Source organism: Dama dama, chromosome 5 (assembly GCF_033118175.1).
Source record: "Dama dama isolate Ldn47 chromosome 5, ASM3311817v1, whole genome shotgun sequence".
NCBI lineage: Eukaryota > Metazoa > Chordata > Mammalia > Artiodactyla > Cervidae > Dama > Dama dama.
In genome coordinates, this window is record NC_083685.1 from 90,547,823 (window position 1) to 90,562,094 (window position 14,272).

Genomic DNA, 14,272 nt, shown 5'->3' on the forward strand with positions numbered 1-14,272 from the left:
CAGGAGCTGACTCTCAGACCCCATCTACGATCTACTAAACCATCCATTGCATTTTAACAAGGGGGCTTCTCAGGTGGTGCTAGTGGTAAGGAATCTGCCTGCCGATGCAGGAGACGCAGGAGACGTAGGTTTGATCTCTGGGTTGGGAAGATCCCCTGGAATGGGAAATGGCAACCGGTTCCAGTATTCTTGCTGGAAAATTCCACTGACAGAGGAGTCTGGTGGGCTACAGTCCATGGGGTCGTAAAGAGTCTGACACGACAGCACACACACACACACACTTTTTAACAAGATTTCCCCCATGATTCCAAAGCACTGATCAACATAGTTTCCAAAGTGCAAGTTTAAGTGTTAGTTGCTCAGTCATGTCTGACTCTTTGCAACCCCATGGACTGTAGCCCCCCAGGTCCTCTGTCCATGGAATTCTCCAGGCAAGAACACTGGAACAGGTTGCCATTCCCTTCTCCAGGGGATCTTCCTGATGCAGGGATCAACCTCGGGTCTCCTGCATTGCAGGCAGGTTTCAAAGTTCCCTAGTATGTTGCTCTGAGGGAGGACTTTCATGGATTATCCACTTGGGCTAGTTAAGTAGCATCCAGTGAGTCACCAAATCCCTCCTAATCTTACCTCCCGAATATTTCAGTTGATTCCTCTCTCCATCCTTTTGTCTCCATCTTGGCTCTGATTACCACCACCAGCACCCCACCCCTCCATTGTTTCCCACCTGACCTTCACCCTGTCCATCCCCAACTCATCTCCCGGGCCCTGGCTGTCCCTCATTGGATCATGCCTCTCTTCTACCCAAAGCTGTTGGTGATTTCAGATTGTTCACAAGACAAGGTCCAAACTTCCCAGCTCATTGTTGACTTCGGCAGCTATGCCAGTCTCTTACCTTCACTGCGGCCACAGGCCATGCTCACTCCCCTCCTCTGGGCATTTGCATGCCCAGGATCCTGCCCAGGAAATGCCTGCCCTTCTTCCTCTCCTGCTGAAGCTGCTCATTCTTTCAGGTCTCAGGGCCACCATCCTCTGCCTCCAAAGCCCGGACAGTCACTTTCTTTACTTCAGGCCCTCCCCACCTGTCCTCTATCTATTAAAGCCTAAAGGTAGCATTTTGGATCATGATGTCCTCTTCACTGGGGCTTCCCAGGTGGAGCTAGTGGTAAAGATTCCACCTGCCAATGCAGAGACATTAGAGTCATGGGTTCAATCCCTGGGTGGAGAAGATCCCCTGGAAGAGGGCCCGGCAATCCACTTCAGTATTCTTGCCTGGAGAATCTCATGGACGGAAGAGCCTGGTGGGCTACAGTCCATAGGGTTGCACAGAGTCAGACACGACTGAAGCGACTTAGCATGCACATACCCTCTTCACTGGCCAGTTGCAATAAAGACATATGGAAAGGGTGAATGGGCGGGTCGCTGGATATACATCACTTGCCAGAGGCTGCTGAGAACAGCGAGGTCCGAGGACAGAGCTGTGCTAGGCTCTGAGCCCCTCAGACTGTGAGTGCTGAGAGCAGAGGTGCCCTGCAGACCCCCCTGCCTGGGAGCAAAGACCTGGGGGATCTTGGGGGCTGAGGAGAAGGCCCGAGGCAGAGATGCTGGGCCGGAAGTGCTGCTCCTCCAAGAGCAGCTCAGGGCATGTTTGGGTGGAGGCTGCTGGACCATCTGCCAGGGACAGTCCTCAGGGAATTCCTGCAGCAGGCGGAGGCTGGAGGAGGTCCCCTCAAACTTGGAGATTCTGTGATTCTCGAGTTGGGCAAACAAGACTCACACACGTGGAATCTGTAATTATCGAGAGATGCCAGGCAGCATATAATTCTGCCTTAAGTGGGACTGAACGCATGCAGCAGGAATCCTCTAGGGGAGAGTGGAGGTTGTAGGCTGGGTGGGGAGAGAGCCTGGAGCAGGTGGGTCTGAGAGTGCTTCAGGGGGTGGGGCGGTACTAGGAGGAGGAGGAAGGGATGACATCACTGCAGGGAAATTGCTAAGGAAGCAAAGGCAGAGAAATACACATGAATTTAGCATTTTTCCTAGCTCTCCTAAACACCCTTTTGACCCCAGCTTCCAGGTCCCGACCCTGCTGTTTAGCCAGCCACAGCGGCAGCAATACCAATAATTACCATTCACAGAGCACCTACCATGTGTCAAACCTTGGACTATTTACAGATATTATTTCATCCTCACCACAATTCTATAAGGAAGGTAGGTGGTAAAATCCCCTTAAGTAAACAGAAGCTGGGAGAGGCTAAGGAGCTTTGGAAAGGTCGCACAGGTGTTAAGTAACAGAGCCTTCCTCACTGGAGGCCAAGGTAGCTCCCTCCCTCCCAGCCTCATGGGGGCGTCACCTGCAGACAGATTTCTAGACATCTTTATTCCCAGGCCCCAGGTCCATCAGGTTTGGGAGGGATGTGATTTTTGGCCAGGCTGGGATTTTTTTTAAAGGTGTTGAGCCTCCTTCCCCCTCAGAAGCCTGTTGTTTTTTAGTCGCTAAGTGGAGTCCAACTCTTTTGTAACCCCGTGGACTGTAGCCCATCAGGCTCCTCTGTCCATGGGATTCTCCAGGCAAGAATACTGGAGTGGGTTGCCATTTCCTTCCCCAGGGGATCTTCCTGATCCAGGAATCGAACCTGTATCTCCTGCATTGGCAGGCGGATTCTTTACCACTGAGCTACCTAGGAAGCTCTCAGAAGCCTATAAAGCTGGGAAAACTGGGAGCTGAGACCTCTGTCCCTCTCTGATCTGGGGAAGGCATGCCCCCCTCAAAGCTGGCCTGGCGGTAGGGTTGCCATGAGAACATGGGATGGAGTGGGCCTGATTACTCGGGGTCTTATCCAAAAGGCATCCTGTTCTCCCAGTGGCTGTCTAGGCAGCACTGGCCCCTTGGGTTTCAAGCACCCACTTGCAGGCCTGCCACCATGGCTGGATGTAATTTGTCACTTGTTTGAGGGCCAGGCCTGACAGGGGCCAGACAGGGCTGGGTGTTAGACAAGGGGGGGTGATGAAGTCCTGATGTAATTTGCAGGCATCTGAAGAGCTCAGGAGACAGATTGAAATGTCAGCTCTGCTCATGAGGGCTGTCTTCCCACACCCCTAGCCAGTGACAAGAGGGGAGCTGGGGACCAGGCCAGGGAAGACAGAGGCAAAAGGAGGCGAGGGCAATTCCCACAGGACCCTGGGCTGTCTAACTCTGCCTGGCTTCCCGCAGACTGGCAGTCAGTTCAAGAAAGGAAATAGGGCTGCTTTGAGGGGGCTGACTCTGTCCTGACTCCTTCCTGGAATGGAGATGGGGAGGACTTAGGTTGCCCTCTGCCAACCCCAGACTGTCAGCCTTGCCTGGCCTCTCTGTCCCCATGGAAGCTGCCAGTCGGTCTCCAGAACATACTCTAATGGTATGACTCACAGGCAGGATGGTGCCACAAGGCTTTGCACACCATCACCTGAGTATATGCCTGCAGAGGCAGGCCATGGGCTCAGGGATGACTCATGTGCAAGCCCCTCCCCCAGCACTTGAGTCCCACCCCCAGAGACTGACCACAGCCCTTGCTCCACTGTACTCTCCTGGTCACCAACAGTCATGCGTGTACTCTGACATAAGCCCACTGCATGCACGGGCGTGCGTGCACGCTAAGTCACTTCAGTCATGTCTGACTCTTTGTGACCCTACGGACTGTAGCCCGCTAGGCTCCTCTCTATGGGGATTCTCTAGACAAGAATACTGGAGTGGGTTGCCATGACCTCCTCCAGGGGATCTTTCTGACTCAGGGATCGAACCTGTATCTCTTATGTCTCCTGCATTGGCAGGTGGGTTCTTTACCACTAGTGCCACCCACTGTGTGCATACTACTCCCTAAAATACATGAGCTGGCACATGCGTGTCCACACATATATGTGTTCCCTCGTGTCCACGTGCTCCCTCACTCCAACAGTAGTAGAATCACAGTTCCTCCCATGAGATCCTTTACAGTTTTCAAAGCTCTTTCACACCCATTATCCTCTCAGATCTCACAGAACCTCAATAAAGGAGGCAGGGAGGCTGTGTTTACCTCCACTCTATAGAGAAAGGAATCTTGTGATCAGAGAAGTTGAGAGGTCCTCTTTGAGTCTCACAGTGAATCCGAGGCAAAGCCAGGACTCCTGCTTCCTGGTCCAGTGCTGTGCCTTCATGCATGCATCCCAGGCCTCTGCCCCCAGACTGGGAGAATTCCAGGTGGGGGTCCTAAAGGAGGAGGCAGGGCTGGGCTGAGGAAAGGGGTGGCAGATGGAGCTCTCCAACTGTCCCCAGCTGAATTCCCTCTTGGAACAGGCCAATCTTCTGGGCCAGGGGAAGAACAGGGCCTGTCGAGTCTTGGGATCAAATCCCAGCTCTGTCACTGACTAGCTGATAGGTCCTTGGGCAAGTCACATGACCTCTCTGAGTCCCAGTTTTGTCTGTGAGTTGGGGTTGTAAGGATTATGTTAGATCCCACCTATACGGGCTCAGCACAGAATGGGCGGAGCATCTGTGGTCTCCTTCCCCTTTTTTGGAGTGACCCGGGCCCCATCCAGGCTGTGGGCCACCTCACCTCAGCTGTGCCAGGGCTCTGCCTGAGAGGCACGGTACCCAAGAACCACCCTCTCCCTGGCCCAAGTTCTGAAAGTGAGAGTCGCTCAATCGTGTTTGACTCCTTGCTACCCCATGGACTGTAGCCTGCCAGGCTCCTCCTTCCATGGAATTCTCCAGGCAAGAATACTGGAGTGGGTTACTATTTCTTTCTCCAGGGGATCTTCCCGATTCAAGGATTGACCCCGGGTCTCCTGCATTGCAGGAGGACTCTACTGTCTGAGCCACCAAGGAAGCCAGCTGCTAGAAAGCAGGAAACAGGGTCAAGGGGCTGAGGGGCCACTGCCCAGTCTGACCTGTGAGGGAGTTTCTCAGCCAGAAAAGGAGCCATACTCAGAGGGATGGGGGTGGAGGACACTTTTACATCATCTCGTTCAACTTCCTTTCACAGAGCAGGACAGAGGCCTAGAGAAGGCTAGGGGCTTAGCCCCATGACTGAGAGATGGGCTGCAAAGGCAAGACTGGAACCCCAGTCCTATAGCTTCTATGCCCTTGTCTTAACTGATGCTTGTCTGCAAACCCTGATGGCACAGGGTCTGCTTTAGGGATGGGGAGAAGGGCCTAGATCCATGGGGCTAGACCTGCCTGCTCCCTTGTGACCATCGCCCGCCCCCCCCACATGGGCCTTCCTGGAGCCAATAGAGAAGAGGTTGCTGAGGAATTTCACCGCATTGCCCCACCACGTACTCCTGCATCAGGCCTGGTCCTGGGCTGGGAGGATAGGGGGTTCTGGTTATCAAATTGGCAGCTGGCCTGGCCTGGGAGAGCAGTGTTCCAATGGGGCCACTTGGGGCACCAGGGCAGGGATGGTGGGCAGCTGTGCCCAGGCTCCAGATGGTACAGACAGCCATCAAGCCAAGATGGGGCTGGCAGCGGGAAGGCTTTTGGAATGCCCAGCACAGTGAGAGACATGAGCCAGGCCCAGAAAGGCCTGGAGCCCTCAGGGGAGACTGGCTGCCTGGAGAGGAAATGGGACCCTCATGGGCTACAGAGCTCAAGCCCACCCATCTGAAGGGGCTTCTCTGGATCTCTCTGAAAAGAGCCTAGCCCCATGCCAAACTCCTGGTCAAAACAGGCAAGCTTCTTCCTCCCTGGCCTTCTTCTTGCAGGCAGCTCAGACCCTCACTCTCAGAGGGCACAAAGAACATCCTAAAGCCATGGGGAGCTGGGCCATTAGAGATTCTAGAACCCTGAGACTATTCCTCACAAAGAGGGGATTGAAAGGGTCTTGCCTAGGGCCCCAGTCTTTAGCCAGGACTCTGGGCACATGGCAGGGGCTCAGCCTGGTGCCAGACTGACCAGTGCAGGGCTGTAATTTATGGGTCTTTAAGATGTTCCTCTCCTCCCGTGGCTCCTCCCATCCCCCTTGCAGGATTCCATCCCTTTCACCTAGTGTGAACCATCTCCGTGAACTCATGGAGGGGCAGGCAGGGGCTTACCTGCGATGGGGAGAAGCCACAGGCCTAAAGGAGCAATGGGCAGCCTCCTAAGTGTGCCAACAGTCTCACTCATCTTGCTGCCAATGCCCAGCATGGCTTGGCCCAACATCCAGCTCTGAGCAAGAGAGCATTTTACGCTGACCTAGCCTCCAGCAGGAGTGCCATCGAGAAGCCCTGAAGCCCACCTCCTGCTCCTCTGCAATAAAGTCACCTGTCCAAAACTGCCTGGGCAGGCTTCAAGGGCCAGTCTGCCTTACCTGGTCCTTCCCAGCCCAGGCTTGGCTGCCGGCCTCTCATCCTTCAGCCTTCAGAGCAGGTATCGTCACCTCCCAGAAGCCTTCCCTGACCAGCCCCCTACTCAGACTGCTGGCTAAAGTAGTGTGCCCCATCCTAGAACTCCTACGGTCCTCCATGCTCCCCACTCCCACTGCCAACAGTACTGTGTATTTTATGGTCATTGGTGGTGGTGGTAGGTTTTTTTTTTTTGATGGTCATCATTTTTTATTTCTGTCTCCCCCACTAATTCTGAAGATCTCTGTCCCCAGCGCCCAGCACAGAGCCTGGCACATAGTAATTACTCGATCCATATTTGTGGAACAAATTCATTCATCAAAAAACATTAATTAATGATTAACGGAGTGACCTTGGGCAATTCTCTTTCCATGATGGCCTCAGTTTTTCACATACCCATTGGGTATCGGTCTGCAGTATCAGTAATTCTTCAGGTCCCCAAGTGGCCTGTGTGGTGCTTCCAGGAGACCTGGATAGGAGCCAAAGTGGCCGGAACTGGCCATGGAAGAACCTTAAATCCTGCTTCAGCGCTGGCTGATTCTGTGTCCCTCCCCACCTGGCCCTCCCTGCCATGGCCTCAGATTCTGTCTCAAGCCATCAGGTTGACAGGGTCCCCAAGGACTCTGCCCAGTGGTGGGGGAGGAGAGGGTGGGGCCAGCATCTGTCTGCTACATTTCTTGACAGCCATCCAGGGCTGTGGCAGGTCTTCCTCTCAAGGTTGCCTGGTAACAGCTTTTGCATCTGATGAAAAAAAATGTGGCAGAACCAGACAACAGACACGGGGCTTCCTAGGGCTTACGTGAGGGGGTGGGTATCCGGGGTGGGGCAGATGCCTGGGCCAGGGCCAGGGCAGGCAGAGCCCACAGCATCTCACCTCACTGTGGAGAGTGCCAGGGCAGGGCCCAGCCTGGCCTAGTGGGCATCAGTGGGGGTGGTAGGCTTGGGGGGACAGGTAAAGCCAGCCCAGGCATGCAGGGGGGCAGCCAGCCTGGTATCTGCCCCCCCACCCACTGCCTGCCCCACACCTGCAGCTGGCGTCTTCCACCCGGTGAGCTACAGCCGGTGCCACCACTCATTAGGTGATGATGTTACATTAATTACCTTAATTAAGCGGCACTGAGAGCTAATGGCTTGGGGGGGGGTGTTGGTGACTGTTCCTAATTACCCTCCCAGTCAGACCAGAGTGAGGGGCACAGGGCTTGGCAGAACAAGAGCAAACAGTTACAGAAAGAAGGGGAGGGGCCCACCAGGGGTGGGAGAAGGTGCCCCCTCCTCAGGGTCTGGCTCAGAGACCTGGACCTGCCATCCCCAGACGGGAGGGTGCTGCCCCAGGACAGATGAGCTGGCTCTCAGCCCAGATCCAGGGGCTCTGGGATGCATGGGGGACAGGCCAGGAAGGGGAGACAGGCAGTGCTGTCCTGCTCCCTGCCTGTTCTCCTCCTCTGCCCCTTCCCTGGGCTCCTCCATCACCTGCCTGATTCCCTCTCCTGGACTGAATGCCTCTTCTCTCCACCTCCATTCACTCTCCAGAGTCACATCAAATGTCACCTCATTCCTTCCTTCCTCCATTCATTGGTCCATTTCATTCAATCAGCCATGAAGAAGCCAGCCTGGGCCCTGTATTCCAAGGCACCCCTCAAGGAACTCTCAGTCGAGCTGGGGAGGTGGACAGCTATAAACACACCCAGAGGAGACAGAGTGATGAGCTAGGATGGGAGATACCCCAAGCTCTGGGGATCAGGAGAGAATTCCCAGAAAAAGTGAGGCCAGATTAGAGTCCTAAGGGAAGGGATAGGAGGATGACTCTTCTGGGCAAAGGGACCAGCAGGTGCAACAGAAGCTTGTGAGGAAAGTGCGCTTGGTCTGTTCCATTAGCTGTAAGCTGTCTAATGCAAAGCAAGAGTAGAGAACAAGGGAGGAAACGGCTAAAGATGGGCCCAGAGGGACTGGCCTTGATTCAGAGGCCCTTGGGGGAGATGTGGGAGGTAGGATCGATTTCATCTGAGAAAAATGACTGCAGTGTGGGTGGAGGATGGTAGGAGGGGTCAAGCATGAGTGGAGTGACCAGTGAGGCAGCCACTATATCATCAGGGGAGGGATGACAGAGGCTGGACCACGTGGTGGTTGGGATAAGAGGGAGCAGCAGGCAGATCTGAGTTTGGGAGAGTGTCATGGTGATAGAACTCGTCATGAGTTGGTGGACTCAGGGGAGAGGGAGATGGAAGGGCCGAGGTTTCACAGCTCCGGTTGCACAGCTTCAGGGATGCCGTCTACAATGGACCATGGGGGTGCTGCTCTAGGTTTCTGATTGGTTGGGGCCAGTCTCTGAGGATAGGTGTAGAGTGTCAAGCAGGTTTTGGGGAACAAAAAGGAAGAATCGGGTTTGGAGCATGTGGAGCCTGTGAGCCGACAGGCTCAGGTTTGGGGATTAAGAGAGAGCCAATGACTCAAACGGTAAAGAATCGCCCTGTAATCCAAGAGACCTGGGTTTGATCTCTGGGTCAGGAAGATCCCCTGGAGAAGGGCATGGCTACCCACTCCAGCATTTTTGCCTGGAGAATCCCATGGACAGAGGAGCCTGAAGTAGCAACTGTTCATGGGGTCGCAAAGAGGCAGACATGACTGAGCCACTAACACTTCACACCAGGGGAGGGAGGCAGGAGGCAGGGTGCTGGGCACTAGGTCTGACTCCCTCAGCAGCTGGTCACCTTGGATGGGGCCACCATGTCTGTCTTTCCCACCTTCGCATGCCAGGAGCCAGCAGAGGGGGCTGACTGAGAGAGGCTGCTCAGAGGGTGTTTGCTGAAGGGAATGAGTGAGTGAATACATGTGCGAGTGAGGCTCCATGGCTCTCAGAAGCCCAACCAGGCCAGCCTGAGTCCTCTTTGACTCAAACACGTGGATTCAGACACTCACCCAACCCCCTGCCCATCCATGGCTAGAGCCCCTCCTCGGGCTCTCCTGAGCGCCTTAAACCCCTGGGGCAAGACGATGGGCACACCTGCCCCTCCTGCCACCCCTCCGAGCCTCGGCACTGCTGAGTGGGAACAGGAACCTCTTCACTTCCCAATGCACAGGGCAGAATCCAACCACGGTTTAGGCCCATCGCCTGACCCTGCTCCTAGGCCCCTTCTCCCACTGATGACCTGGCACATCCCCACCTCCCCCTAGTAACCAGCACCTTTCTGGAAAGATAACACACTAGCCCCAACTTCTCCTCTGCTAGATCCAGGTCACTCACCTTGATTTCCACGCCGTAGCCAGGGTAGACGGAGATGTAGTAGAAACAGTCCAGACCGACATCAGGGGGTGAGTTGGAGGCCGTGGGGGAGTCCAGAGAGCCCTCTGGGCCTGAGAAATTCCAGCTGCAAGGGCCTGGAAGGCAGGGGGAGACATAAGGCTAAACTTAGCTCTGGCAATTTGGGTCCAACTATGGCTGCCCCGTGTGTGTGTGTGTGTGTGCGTGCGTGTCTGGTATGTGATGACACTCACCTCTTGGGAGTTCTATTACCCTTTGAAAGCAGGGTAACCACCTTTTCTTGAGCACCTACTGTGTGCAATCTTATCTCAGTTCTTACAGTGACCCAGTGAGGTGGGTCTTCTTATTACCATTTTACAGAAGAGGGTCAGGGAGGTTAGATAAAATCCCTAAGGTCTGGTGTGCATGCAAAGTCACTTCAGTCGTGTCTGACTCTTTGCGACCCTAAGGACTGTAGTCCGTCAGGCTCCTCTGTCCATGGGGTTCTCCAGGCAAGAATACTGGAGTGGGTTGCCATGCCCTCCTCCAGGGGATCTTCCCAACCGAGGGATTGAACCCACATCTCTTCTGTCTCTTGCACTGGCAGGTGGGCTCTTTACCACCAGCGCCACCTGGGAAGCCCCAAGGTCTGGGGGAGTTGCTTTCACTCAGGATTTGAACCTGGGTCTGGTTCCAGTCCACATGCTCCCTGTGGGTTGGCAAGGCAGGCCAGCACAGAGACACAGAGAGAGGAATCCAGAGGGCCCCCAGCTCCCCCATCCCTCTCTCTAGATGGGGATTTGAGCCAGCAAGTAACTGACCTGGTGGCTGGACTGTGGTGACGGTGGTGGTGGTCTCCTCATCGTCCCCTGAAGCTGTGGAGGTGGTGACAGTCCCCTCCATCCCGAGCCCTGTGGTCTGGAACAGGACTCCCGGAGCCCAGGGCCTGCCTATGTCTCCAGGACCCTCTGGGGTTGGAGTCCATGCTCCGCCAGGGGGTGTAGTGTTGGGCCCCTCCCCTGGGCCTGGGGTGGGCACTGCCATGCTGGGCCCCGGAGGGAGGGCAGCTGTGATGCGAAGTGCAGGGGGCTCCGACTCCAGGCTCCAGGGTCCCTCCCTGGACTGGGGCTGAGTAGGGGCTGCCGCCATGACTGGACTGGGACTGGTGAAGACGGGGCGGCTGTCCTGATTGGCCAGGCGGGGCAGGGGACTCGCTGTAGGTGGGTCAGGCCTCAGCTCGCCCTTCTCCAGCCCCTCTTGTAGGAATTCCTCCAGCAGGGGGTGGTGGTTAAGCAGCTTCAGGGTAGGGGCTGTTGTGACGAAGTGGACGCCTGGTTCTGGCTGCTCAGGTGTAGGGGCCGCTGTCAACTCTCCATCCGTCTCCTCCAGGCCTGGGGCCTGCCCTTCCCGCTCTGTGGGGGCCTCCGAGGAGAGTCCTGAAATGATAACAAATGCTCAGAGATTCTCCTCCTGCCCCATAGGGAGCAGCAGCATACCCAGTCCAGGCACTGGGAGACCCATCTCTCTTTTGACGGAGAGCCTTGGGGAGCATCCTCATGGCTGAGAATCATGGAGCTATAGAATTTGAGAGCTGAAAGTGAGATGATAACACGCACTTCAAGGATGGCACATGGGAGATCTCTTCCCCCCCACCAACACCAGAGGTGGCCATTACTAATCTGCTGCTGCTGACAAGTGCTCAGTCATGTTTGACTCTTTGCAACCCCCATGCACTGTGGCTCGCCAGGCTCATCTGTCCCATGGGATTTCCCAGAAAAGAATACTGGAGTGGATAGCCATTTCCTTCTCCAGGGGATCTTCCCAGCTCAGGGATCGAACCCAGGTCTCTTGGGTTGCATTGGCAAGCAGATTCTTTACCAGTAGCACCACCTGGAAGGCCATTACTAATCTGTCATCACACCATTTCTTGGTTGTTCTCAGATTTGGCCTCAGAATCCTTCTTAAAACAGCACTCTAGGCAGCCATGCCTGAAACCTCAGACACACATGTTGAACAAATATTTCCAATCCCTAATGTAGCTCAAAGGCCTGCTTTTACTGATGAGGAAACAAGGTCAAAGAAAGGAAACGACTTGCTCGAAGTCAACCACCAGTCAACTGAAGGTCAGAGATGACACCCTTAGCAAGAGTGCCCTCACCGTGACTTTTCTGCCCAAGATTACAGGGCCTTGCATTCAAGCTCACTTTCTATTCTCAGTGAAATTGCTGGCCATTAGTCTCAGGAAATACTTCACATATTTGGGATTTTATTTTAGACTCCTTCATGGATTCATGATGACTTTTTTGTCAGGGTCCCATTACGCGTTATTTCTCTTACTTTCCATAAAATAATTTCTTTTGTCTCTCTTGCCCTCTTTTGTCCACCAAGAACAGTAATATGAATGGAGTAGGAGAAGCTAAACTCTGGAGCTAGGCAGATATAACTTCAAATTTGTCACCATGGGACTGTGTGACCTTGGGCAAATAAACTCTCTGAACCTTATTTTTCTCACCTGTAAGATGGGGTTTCTTTTATAGGATTAACTGAGATAATATTACTTCCCTTTCCCATTTGCTATGTCTTTCTGAATTCTCTTTATCTTCCTTTTGACACAAGCCAGGATCCATTTAGGGTAGGGTCTAAAGTAGGGTCACCTGCATGTCATCCCCAATCCATGGCAGACATTGTTAACCAATTTTGATTATTTCTTGCTGGGGCCACATCGGACTTCAGAATCCTTCTCAACACAGTTACACAGGCAGCCACTACCAATTGAGTAGATAGGCTATGGAAGAAGAAGAAATGTGTTTGTTGTTCCTGGCCTGAGGTTGCTATGCTATTGATTGTATTGACTTATTTAACCACATCATAGCTGGAGAGATGCAGTATATTCTACTTGTGGCCCACCAGGCTCCCCAGATCCTGGACTGTCAGAAAAAAGGTCAATGGATGCTGGCTCCAGATACATTTCACATAGAATTTTGCCAGTTTTGGGAAGGCTGGGAAGATATTCTGATTTGAACAACTCTCAAAATGGCTGCATGAGGACTTGAAGGGAAACACAGCCAGGGTGAGATAACAGAGTCGGCAAGGAGAAGGTTGGTTCCTCTGCACATCCGATGGTGGGGCTGTCATCCCACACCCACCCTGTGGATTGGCAGGCACGAGGATGCAGCAGATGGCCTACATTCTGTTCGGGAGACCATGGCAGCTCTGATGTGTTAGACACTCGGGAAGAGGGAGGAAACTGGGGTGGGGGAGGTGGCTGCAGGTCAGAGGGCTCTTTGCTGCTCTGGGTCAGAGAGGTCTGGGGGCCCAAAGCCTTGAGAAAGCAGGACCAATCCCTATTTCTTGGGATGCTCACTAAAACAGCCCATCTGTGCCTTGGCATTCTGTACCAGACACTGACAACACGGTGCCCAAACTAGATACGCAGCCAGGCCCACACCCCCTGGAGCAGATGGTTCGCCAATGTCCTGTGTCTTTCATCTGAGTCTGTGCTGGAGGGTCCAGGGAGTGCCTGTGACCTGCCAGGACAGGACTACTCTCTGTCCAGCCCCCAGATGTCACACGGTCTTTGCCAGGTGACCTGAGACTAATCTTAGCATGTCACAAGGAAGAAGAGCCTTTCTCATCACATAGACTGGAGCCTTAGGGTTCTGGTGTCCCCTTCCAGGGTGGCCCAAGAAGAGATGAGTCTCCCAGGGCAGTCTTCACTGGGAGAGGGAATGCCTCTGTCTCAGGAAGGGACCAGAGTGGGCACGGCTCCTCCCGCCGGCTGCCAGGTGGGTGCTGGGCAACGGAGCAGAGCTAATGGGCACCTCCCGTCACTGTCGATTGCACTGATTGTGTTATCTGGGGGGACTGAGCACTTGGTTAAATGGGACGGAGATAGCATATCAAACGAGCAAATTGATTCCACAATCAGCTGCCGCTTGGTCCCTGAGGGTGCTCCCCACTGTTAGAGAGGGTAGGATAATCTGTGGGAGACAAGCCATTTCTACGGAGAGGGCGTCTCCAGACACCCTGGTTGATTCTGATGGAAGCCTCAGGCCTTGTGACCTCCCTCGCCAGGTTCCTGGGGTTCTCTCTGCCTGAGCTGACTGAGATCAAAGGTATAGAGACCGACAAAGAGGGGGTGTGATACAGAGGAGGTGTGTGGTAACTGCTCAGTCATGTCTGATTCTTTGCGACCCCATGGACTGCAGCTCCTCTGGCCATGGGATGTTCCTGGCAAGAATACTGGAGTGGGTTGCCAGGTGTCGGAGGCCAAAGGCCCAGTCTCTTCAGGTACCTTAATATGTACCAGACACCGAGTCAGGCCATCCCCAGATCTTGGATTATGTGACACTACAAGTCTGTGAGGTGAGACTCTTGTTCCCACATTACAGAAAAAGAACTGGAAGCCTAGAGAGGTAAGGTGAGGATCTGCCTGGGGCACAGTGGTGCAGCTGGGATCTGAACCTGCCTTGATCTGGTTCACAAAGCCCTAGTCAGTCCAGGACACCAGTCTGCCTCACAGGAGGAAGGGACTCGTGCTCCCCAGCAGAGAGTCCTCTAGCCAGTACAGGAAGCTAAGGCCCAGAGAAAGGACTGGACCTGTCCATGGTCTGATGCAGGTTGGAAGTGGAGCTGGGGCCACAGTTTCTGGCACCTGGGACCTAAGCTGAGACTGAGCCGAGCTGGGCCCCCAGGAGGCCT

General features: G+C 54.3%; 1 protein-coding gene across 1 annotated transcript in view; it reads right to left on the bottom strand.

The window, feature by feature from the left end:
• Window positions 1-14,272, bottom strand: part of SEZ6 (seizure related 6 homolog) — a 47,635-nt gene that overhangs the window by 15,536 nt on the left and 17,827 nt on the right. Inside the window, exons 2-3 of the mRNA XM_061140993.1 lie at window positions 10,393-11,007; window positions 9,575-9,708 (exon numbers count right to left, since the gene is read on the bottom strand). Of these exons, the coding sequence (XP_060996976.1) occupies window positions 9,575-9,708; window positions 10,393-11,007 (749 nt within the window). The remainder of the gene's footprint in view (window positions 1-9,574; window positions 9,709-10,392; window positions 11,008-14,272) is intronic.